Genomic DNA, 11,067 nt, shown 5'->3' with positions numbered 1-11,067 from the left:
TCACGACTTGTTGCAGCGGATTAGAGAGGAGAGCACCACTTAGCGACGACTGGGTATACTACACGCAAATATTAGCGGACTGCACGGAGTGTATGTCAGTGTTCTCATGAACAGCAGTCAGTGATGAAATGCTTCTTCCTGCTAAACACAAAGCCAAATACGGCAGTTAGCATGCTTTCAACTTAGGAACATAAATATGAAAAAAGGCGTCAACAGGAGTTACATTGTTTATTATCTTCAATAACCTTTACTGATATTTATTTTCTCTTTAATATTCTTCTGCTCTAAATCTCCCAAAGTCTGTGTATGTATTTCAGAGGGAAACTCTAGACAAGCATGATATCTTTTTCTTCTTATTTTGGCTGCTCCCTTTAGAGATTGCTACAGCGGATCATCTGCCCGCTCCTAGCACCCTCCTTTGTCACACCAATCCTTTGCATGTCCTCCTTAAACAACATCTGAACCTACGCTGTGGTTTGGTTCTTTCTTTTAACATATTTCCTTAGGAATTAATAAAGTATTCTGATTCTGAATCCTCCTGCCTGAGTGCTCAACATTTTCTGAGTGATATATTCACACTTCCTCCTCTACAAATAAACCAAACCATCTCAGCTCTCTTATGTAGTCTCTGTTGCTTTGAATGGTTGGCCACAGGTATTTAAATCTTTACTATCTCTACTCCTTGTATGATCCCTCACACACACGTATTCTGTCTTGCTTCTGCTTCTGCTGACTTACATTCCTCTTCTCTTCAGACTTTGCCTCCATCACTTCAGGCTCTCTTCTACCTCCTACCTACTCTAACTACAAGTCACAATGTCGTCTGCAAGGAGCATCCTCCATAGAGACTGCCTGACCTCACCTGTGAACCTGTCCATAATCACTGGAAACAACAAAATGTTCCCCATACCCTTCACTACATGCTTTTAAATTATACAACTAAACAGTAGATATAACTGTATTTAAGTACTCGTGCCCCCATAAGGTTGATTCTGTTCATCTGAACGTAGCGTGACGAAACGTTTCTCCAACTGAAAAACGTTACATCCAGATGAACAGAATCCACCTTTTAGGATTTACTTGCCTGGATCATTGAGCATGCAACAAGACATTAAGTACTCGTGCCTTTTAAAATTGCACCAGTTTTCCAGTATATGTTGTTAGGGCTTGTATCTATTTAAAAGTTATATTGTCTGTTTATTAAAAGGTGCTCTATTAGGGGGCTTGTATATGACATTCTCGCAACTCATAATACTCCAATTCTTGTGTAATAGTCAAAAAATGTATCAAAAATAAACAAAGAATGTAAAGTCTTTAAGAGATCCGCGAACTCATATCTACACGAAGGCATCAACATTTAACAAGAGGTCAGTAATTTAGCTTTAAGAAATGTTGTTATTATTTGTTCATTTGTCTGTAAGCAGCATGGAATAGACTGAAAGCAAAAAGTTAGATGATAAAATATAGTTTATTGATTTACAAGTGTACATACATACAAATATAGAATACTCCAGACAAGCAACATGATTCATCTTAAAGGGAAAATACTAAGAAATTATACGGTAGCTGAAAGCAGATATGAAGGGCCAGTTCAGCAGAGCCCAGTAAACCTGAAGCGTGGTCATAAGCACTGATAAAAATGTGTTTTTAGAAGATACATGTCGCTTTGTGGGCCGAAAAGTGAAGCCAGATCAAGTACCTTAAACCTGCATTCTGTATGAAGGCCACTAGTGGGGCAATATCTGTGGATACAAAAAGACTTCTGCTCCCATAGAAGACTATGTGAAAATGACTCAGTAATGATGTCTATCTATCTATCTATCTATCTATCTATCTATCTATGTGCAACACACACACACACACACACACACACACACACACACACACACACACACACACACACACACACACACACACACACACACACACACACACACACCATATTCACCAGATGTTTCAGATGCAAGCTGAACACTTGACCACGTTTCCACATCAAAGCATTGCCGAGATATTATCTCATTTCCTGTTTTGCAGCCATTTTCGACTGAAATTCAATCGAAATCCTCAGTTTTGTAAAAACACAACTTCTGTGTACGCACGAAACTCGATTAAAAGAATCAAATCACCTTCATAACTTTTTTTTTTTTAATTTTTTTTTTTTTACACAGAGTTTTACGGGCTGTCATGGGTTTTGTGTGACAAGGTAAGGTGGATTTCTAAGATAAGGTCAAAATAGGACATCCGCTGCCTGGCACCCAACAAACCCTACAGTGCTATTTCTAAAGCATTTTGCAGCCCTCAACAGCAGACAGATTAAAAAAATGTGACACAGTGACAACATTCATGCTCATTTCACTGCAGACCGTGCAACTCTGAAACCACACGAGTTCATTGTAAAGTCAAAAATTGCCACCTGATGTTATGGTCTCACATTTTCTAAAAAATATTCACGTTCTTGTGTAAAATCAGTGCACTACTAAGCAAAGGATCTCTTTCAGTGAACAGCTTAATCTCCAACAAGCTTTCTCAACATAATGTGCAGCTTCTCAGCAACTGTGAGCTTACAAAAAAACCCAAAAAACAAAAAAGCAAAACTATGCTTATTTTAGTGCCGACATCTATTTTCTGTAATCCCAAACATGTCCCCATTCATTTTCTCGTCTTGCATATCCAGCCTTCGCAGGTCTGCATCATTTTTAGTGGTGTAGGATTCAGTTGAGCTGAATGGCATCCATCTGGCAGATTCGTTTATAAATGTGATCACAAGGAACATCAAACCATGTCTTGGAGTGGCTGTCTAAGGTGGCACAGTCCTCTCCGTGTTCCCCTCCTGTGTGGTGGTTATCTGGCTCTGAGCTCACTTGATCCCAGTATCTGTGACACAGGGAGAGAGCAGAAAGTGTGATAGATTGGTGAGCTATAAATAACAACTAAACATGTCTGACAAATGATAAAAACAAGTTCACCTTGGCCAGCTATCTGATTTATTGATGATGAAAGGTTTGATATACTTGAGGCTTTGATATAAGTGTGGGCAGAGTTTGCCATTTGAATTTATATAGGTTGTTCCTGGACAGATTGCTTGGTGTCATAATTGAAAATAAAAGCAGAAAAGCTTAAAAAAGAAAATAAATGCATGCATTAAATTTTGTTACTTGTGTTCGAGTGTCGTGTTGTCCACCCATCTCCACTCTCCTTCAGTCTCTATGTCAGACAGGCCGATCCAGTAGTGGTAATAAAATCCACCAATTCTCTTAGCTTCCTTTGCCAGAGCATCCTGGAGACAATGAACACACATACATAATTCAGAGTCCTTTCTTACACCTAAAACCTTAACTCAACCTTAACCTTAACTTAAGAAGCTGTGTTCCTTGAAAACTGTTGATGCAAAATTTATGTTGTAAAACGTACACCCTCAAGGTTGAAAGCTCAAAATACATTCTCTTACTATTGTACTATTGGGGAATGATCTCCAGTTAATGCAGTAAACCAAACCCACATAGCTCCTTAGACATTTTTCTAGAAGCACAACAGCAAATCTAACAGCATATAAGACTAACAGTGTATCTGTTGTGTCCGGCAAACCATTAGTCATGATGCAAGAATGGAACCTGAAGGTGATAAATGGACTTTAGCCATCATAGATCTTATTATTTACACCCATGCCTTTCCTTTTTGTGACATGTCCCAGAGTCTTTCTTGACAAATTAACTCAGTTTACACTGTGATGTGGTGCAACAAAGCCGAAACGATAGTCGAACATGGTCTATTCGGATCACCTGTGTATGCTTACTTTCTTAAATTAGCTTTATCACTAGACGTTAACCTCCTAACTCAGCCAGTTGCCACTTAAATGGTAAATGGCCAGCGCTTTACTAGTCCCTAAGGACCCCAAAGCGCTTTACATATCCAGTCATCCACCCATTCACACACACATTCACACACTGGTGATGGCAAGCTACATTGTAGCCACAGCCACCCTGGGGCGCACTGACAGAGACGAGGCTGCCGGACACTGGCGCCACCGGGCCCTCTGACCACCACCAGTAGGCAACGGGTGAAGTGTCTTGCCCAAGGACACAACGACCGAGACTGTCCAAGCCGGGGCTCGAACCGGCAACCTTCCGATTACAAGGCGAACTCCCAACTCTTGAGCCATGATCGCTGATGCCCTAAAAAAGTCAAGTCAGTGAACATCAGCAATGAAATGAGCATTTTAAAAACTTGATATAAAAAGGTTTTTGGCCTTTTTAACCAATTCCCCTTTCATAATAACTGGACAAGCGGAGATTTTTCTCTCTTCTTTTCTTTTTTTTATAACTCAGTCACTCAGCTAGTTGGCTAATGTGGTCTTATCTATTTCCAGAAAACCAAGATGGTGATCACATGAAATCACACACTAAGTAAATATTACTTACACTGTGGAGTTTAAACAATTGACTGCATTATTTGCGTGTAGCTTGGTTACTGTTTTTTAACAAATTGTGTTGAATGTGGGCTGAGTTTTATTTTTTCGCTCCTATTGCAGCATCCTGGTATTGTGCATGACTCAGCTCACTGCCACACTGACCATGTTTACTGTGACACTTGAATAGAAGGAAGGCATCATTAATGTTATCACGGAAAAATCCAGTGGTCCTCTTAACTTCAGCAGATAAAATAACCTTGCCTCGCAAAGATATATGAGTGTCATCTCTCCTTCCACCCACTTCCACTCCTTCGCCAACAGCATGCAGTAACCCACACAATTAGGGGAATGAGCAACACCTGTGCTGGTCAGCAGGGTTCAGCGCGCTCACACACACACAAAACACATTAACTTGCATACATGCTGTTCTACGGTGTGCAGTATGGTGAGATGGCTGCCCATTTCTTCACAGCTGTCTCTGCTCTTCACCCAGTCCAGCCTGTCATTGCTGAAATAGTAACACTGATTCCCGATGTGAAGCCAACCTTCAGGACACTCCCTGCACTGCTTAACTGTTAATGAGAAAGAGCAAGAGAAAGGGATGAGGGGAAAGGGAAATCAAAGACAGCAGGAAATGAAGACTGTGTTCATTTGTTTGAACGAATTCCTGCCACCTGTCTTTGAACAGTCCTGTCCCAGGGCGGTGTAGTCTTCACACAGCTGGATGTAACGCCTCTGCATTGATTTCAAACCCAGAGCTGAAGAGGAGGAAGACTCCAGTGGGGCCAGCGGCACCGGCCTACTAATCACTGAGATAGATAGATAGATAGATCCAATTATTAGACTTAATTAAAAAATAAGTCCTCATCAAAGAAGAACAGAAATTTACGCTCATTGGCCACTTTAATAGGTAATTCAGCTAATTGTTCATTTAAACATTGAATCAGCCAATCATGTGGCAGCAACTCACTAACTGCATTTAGAAAAATTCGATATGGTCAAGAAAACTTGCTGAAGTTTAAAATGAAAATCAGAATGAAGAAATATGTGCATGATTTGAGTGACTTTGAATTTCAATGACCTTTTGACTTTGGTCGTTAAGTCAAAAGGTCATGGCGCCTTATCCCGCTTTCAGCAGCGGCATGTCACAAAGCTCAAATCATCACAAGCTGATTTCTTAAACATAACAATGATTTTACTGGACTCAAATGGCCTCTGTAGTGCTCCACACAGAGCACTGCTGAGATGTTGCACATCACTGTTGATGTGACGCTATCATGTGTATATGGGCCAAAATCTCTGATGAATGTTTCCAGCACATCCAGAATTAGGGTAGCTGTGAAGACAGAAGGGTGTCCGACCCAGCAGTGGCAAGGTGTACCTAATAAAATGTCTGATGAGTATATGTACCAAATTTTATGACAATTCATGTGATACTTGGTAAGATTAGTCTGGAAAAAAGTGATGGACCCACCAGCAAAGCAATCCGCAACAAATGTGATCGTTTGGTGGAGCATCCGCTGGCATGCTTTGCTAACAGCTATCAGAGCGCTCGCACACTAATGTTTGGAAATTAGCAGGTTGATAGGAACATTATAAGGAAAATCTAATTGCTGACTCAGTGATGATATTGGTGAAAAGAACATGAGTGCATGTGCAAAATTATATGAGACAGTGAAGACATTTACATCAACACAGCCAATATCTCGGGGTCGATCACCAGATAAATCCATCCAGTATTTCTCGAGTTGGACCCGCATAAGAGTGAATATAGACAAATGCAGTTTTTATACTGTTGTGGTTTCTCATTTGCCAAAAAAACTGCTCCCTCTTGAAGCATATAAGCCTTCTCTTTACAGTCTGTGACTCTGTATGGTTTTATTGCTGCCCTGGCTGGAATAATTGTGTTTACATGAGATCCCTTGCGGCCAGAAGAAATTATCATTTGCAATCTGGTTTCATTGCCACATATTTTTCCATTTGTGTGTCTGCTCTCTTTTATGTTGCCACTTCCCATTTGAGTACTGAAACGTTTAAAAAATATATTCATCTAATGACATAAATAGAGATAATGGTTACTATAGTTACCTCACTGTCATTAAGAAGTACCATAAGAAGTGGTGACATCCTTCAGGCCCAATCAACATGTTACCTTGAAGAAGTGTCGCAACTGGTCATGTGTCAAGGAAGTGAAAGCCAAGGTGCTTGCAACAGCTGAACTGATTCAAAGTTATTTTCAGCATGTTTGCCTTGATTTACTGTAAGCTGAACTGTGGTTAGTAAATCAGATCAGAGTTAATATGTGCTAGAAAAATGAGTTTCACCTTTTAACACTAATGACACGTAATCCTTTCCTGGAAAGCCCTCTCAAAACACAGGTGCAGGTGCTGCTGTGAGGTAAAATGTGGCTTGCATGACGTCACAAAAAACTTTTCTACAAATGCATATGCTGCAGATGTTTGTGAAATGAAATGTGTTAAATTTTCATATGGCAGCTGTGATTTAATCTGCAGCTACTGTATATACCATTACATTACATTTAATTTGTTCTACTTAGGCAGACTTGCTCTACAGAGTCATAAAGTGGAATTAAAGCACTCTCTCTTTCGAAAGTCTTAAAATATGTTAGAGATCCCGTTGTCATAGGAAGTATTTCTTTTTATTTCCTCCTCTTGCTGCAAGACATGCCAGTCATCATTTTCAGATCTGAAAATTGTACTCGATAGCTTGGGAGCGTGCGTCTGAACGAGTGTGTATGCGCACGCGTGGCAATAGATCAAGCACGTACGGCCCCAGTGGTGTTTGTTTTAAATGAGAGAGTGTCCTCACAAGCACATTATCAGGCTGAGCTGCCAGAGACTCTTGGCCCTGCAGGAGAAATATTTCACAATTATGGACTTTTGTGCTTTTTCTATTACATGACCCTCACTGGACTGGAGAGAGTGCTTTATCTTTTTTATTGCCAATTCTAGGTGTCCAAAAGCACACTGAGCTGAAATAAAGAGAGAATAATCAGCGTGGGATAGAGACCCAAAGACACAGACACAGACAGGCAGATGTAGAGCACAGTGCAAAAGTTTTAGGCACTTCAGATGTTTTTTTGGGGTCATTTTCTATCAAGCAATACCTGAGGGAGACATCAGGTTGGTACTAAATTCAGACTGCAGCACAAAAATGACTCCAAACATAGAGCCAGAGTCATAAATGACTATCTTTAATGACAACAAGAGCAATGAGTTTTCCCCCTAAAGAGGCCTGATCCCAGCATGGTGGAGTCAGTCTGGGATTTCATGAAGAGACAGAAGATACCGAAAATAAATCCACTGATGAACTGAGGGAAGAGCTCCAACATATACGTCCTAAATACTTTGAAGCTGTGTACATATGCAGGGGAACTGATGGTAGTTGCTTGCAGCAAATATTGATTTTTTTTCCTCTTTCCTACACTCTTTATGAAGTAAAACTGATAAATATGGACTTTTTGTTACTAAGCTTTTTACTTTAAGTACCAAAGTCTTTTGCACTGGACCCAAAGTACAACACACACAGGACGGGGCACGAGGTTCTGAGACAGTATTTATACTTACAGAGCACAGCGAGTACGATGTTGCCACAGATGGAGGCCAAAAAGCCAATAAGTATCAGGAGAGAAGTCTTACTCCTCAAACACTCGACGCCTTGCTTCAGTCCCTGGGAGCCTGATTAGACACAAAACAGTCCACAGCATGCAAGCTGTCAATTCACCACTTTAACTCCTCTGGTGTAACAGCGAGAGCAGACTTTAAAGGAAATTGCGGGGCAGAACCGTTTGACCAGAGTTTAGCTTCATTATATTTTCAAATCCCCAAAGATAGCAAGTCAGTGGATACTCTCTGCCTCATGCTGTCACATATGTACACAAACACTAAAATACAGACTTTCAGATACTTCACTGAAGTAACATGTAGCAGTTGTGCATCAATTTCATCCTTAGAGATTACAGTCATGGCCACAATTTTTGGCAGGGTGCTTTGACGCCCCAGTTTTTACGGTGGTGGCTTTCGGGATTCCTGTCTTATTATGATCAGAAGCAAATATGTTAATTACAAAGAGCTTCTGGATTTGTCCTGGCAGCTGATATCCAACACACAGCAGAAGATACAAAGAAGACAGATCAACATTCCCCAGTAAAAGTCTTTGAAATGTATGAAATGTGTTTGATTGTTCTTCACTAGATCATAAAAACATGAAAAAAAAACACAGTTTAAATAAAGCTGAAGCAGCAGATTGTATGCAACAGGAAATTTGCACAACTGCCAACATTTGTTGGCTGTGATTCTATTAGACAGTTGGACTTAAAGCATAATCTCCAGCCACTTCCTTTATGAGATGATCTGTTTGCAAAACTCTTCATCTGCAAAGTAGGATTGTAGACCAACTCTGTTTAATATAAAGAGTTTTTCTTAAAAAAAAATCATGTAAGCAGGAAATGAAAGTTTAAATGAATTTGATGAGAGTAATTGGAGCTAAGATAAGGAGGAATAACCTAGCAACATGAGCTGAAGATGCACAATCCACACAGAAAGGCTTCACCAAGGTTTAAACCCTGGATCCTATTGTTTAAAGCAACAGTGCTAAGCATGGAGTCCCTGGGCTGCCAGGAAAGCATAGACACGAGCATTCAAGTTAAATTTAGATACATTAAAACTGTACTCAAGCACAGCACTAAATTAAAAATAGTTCAAGTTCTTTCCAACATCACATGGACTTATGCTCATGATAGCTGTGAAAGCAAGCTAGCCTAAATAAACTGATTCCAACTGTGTTTCTTAATATTTTATTTTTTGTACTACTACATTTCTACTCCACTACAGTTCAAAGGCTACTTGTTTAAACAGTCTTAACCTACTGAGATCCTCCATCCTCATGTGGGGACATTACATTTTTGGCTGTTCTGCACCTTAAATTTCAATCTGCTCAAGAGTTTTTTCATGTTTTGTTAAGCAATGTTAAATTTATTGTGTTATGCTGCAAAATAAACCCACTATCCCTGTGTGAGAACGTACTATTTTAAATAATAAGGTATAAAAAAACTTTGTAGCAAAGTAACAACTTTTTAATCTGAAGGAAAGCTTCTTTATTAGACTAGACTATCAGGAGGTTAAGACTGCACAATCAGGTAACACTAGCTACACAATAACTTTACCACACAGCAGCTGTAATAACTTATATGAATGAATATTTGTTACAAAAACTCTGCTATAATATATGGAAAAGTAGCATTAATAAAGTCAAGTAAAATACAGGTAGTAAGTACTTTGTACCCATATTTTATTCTGCATCCAGTATAAACATGGGTACAAAATAGTAATCTAGTACCATGTAAATCATAACTGAGTTTAGCAATTAGGTAAATGTACTCAAGTCCACCTCTGGCTCTCACACATCTGTTTTTTTCTTGCCTCATGTGCACACAAATTACCGTCGCTGTGTTGTGGGATGAGCCTGTTCGCTCCTGGTCTGGGCTCCTCTGTGAACTCGTGCAGGCTGCTGTAGTTTTCTCTTTGCTCCATGTCTGTAGTTTCCTTCTCTTCCCCACTTTGTCCTTCTTTATATGCTACCTCTTCAGGTCCCTAAAGGTTTTGGTATCTCTTGTCTGGAGAAACAATATTTCTCCTTAAAATTAAATTTGTCCCTGCTTGTTGAATTATTGAGGCACGTTCCCCTGAATCAAAGAACATTGCAGAGTTAAATATATTTGCTCAGAGAACTACACAACACTACTCTGTGCCCTCCACGAGATAACTCAAGCTTTTCTGTGTCATCTGTTTCATAAAAAAGGAGGATTTGTTAAGCCAAACAGGGAGGCTCTTTCCTCACATTTTTGGCACCGTGTGCTGCTCATTGGTGGGGCTCATTGTCATCGAGCCCCATCTTGCGCAATCCCAGAAGTTTCCTCAGCTCTGTTTGGAGTGAGCCACCAATTCTGGAAATTCGTTACAGATGAGTCAGAACGGGGAAACGTGTTCTTTAACAGGATCTGAAAAAATACACTGTGTACTTGCACTCCTCCTGACATTAATTAAAGCAACAAGAACTAGAACTGGAGCTGTGACAAGGTTGTGATGGGAAAACAGGCGAGAACAGCATGTTTTAAGAAAGAAGAGCCAAGCTGTGGCTCAGCGAGAAAAGCACAGGAAATCAGAAGAGAAGAATTTCTGGTCATGTGCAACCACAAATTTCAGCACAGCAGTCACTGAATAAGACACAAACATGAAACACCCCTCCTCTCTGCTTTAATTAGTTTGGTTTGAATAACAAAAACCTCATGAAGCACAAGAGCTGACAATGTCTGTGGGAATAAGGTGCCAGGAAAAAAAACAACAACTTGGACATGTACCAGAAAAGAAGTTGACAGTGTGCTGGAAGAACAGAGTGGGCATCTGGTGTGTGTGGTGAAGAGGTGATATTGTTACAGCTGTTCTGCTTATGAAGAGAATACAAATAACCTTAAGCACACATGTTTACCAGCACACACACACACTTGCAGTGCTGGTAAATGCTGAGTCATACTCAGACCTCCATTTTTGCCAGTTTTAAAAAAGTTGGGGACAGAAAGAGAACTTTGCTCATGTTTTTGGTCAATAATACTGAACCTACATGCCAGCTCGCCATCATCA

General features: G+C 40.0%; 1 protein-coding gene across 1 annotated transcript; it reads right to left on the bottom strand.

Moving 5' to 3' along the window:
• Positions 1-1,449: 1,449 nt before the first annotated feature.
• LOC116323805 (C-type lectin domain family 4 member E-like) lies at positions 1,450-10,246 on the bottom strand. Its single transcript, XM_031744264.2, has 6 exons — positions 9,870-10,246; positions 7,996-8,106; positions 5,083-5,217; positions 4,829-4,980; positions 3,156-3,277; positions 1,450-2,874 (listed from the first exon to the last, which is right to left on the bottom strand). Exons 1-6 carry the CDS (start codon positions 9,958-9,960, stop codon positions 2,712-2,714), a joined length of 774 nt encoding a protein of 257 aa, XP_031600124.1. The 5' UTR covers positions 9,961-10,246; the 3' UTR covers positions 1,450-2,711.
• Between the last annotated feature and the right edge of the window lie 821 nt (positions 10,247-11,067).

The sequence above is a fragment of the Oreochromis aureus genome, linkage group 11, assembly GCF_013358895.1.
Source record: "Oreochromis aureus strain Israel breed Guangdong linkage group 11, ZZ_aureus, whole genome shotgun sequence".
In the NCBI taxonomy this organism is placed as follows: Eukaryota; Metazoa; Chordata; class Actinopteri; order Cichliformes; family Cichlidae; genus Oreochromis; species Oreochromis aureus.
The sequence above is the reverse complement of the archived record's forward strand: the minus strand, read 5'-3'. Positions and strand labels throughout refer to the sequence as shown.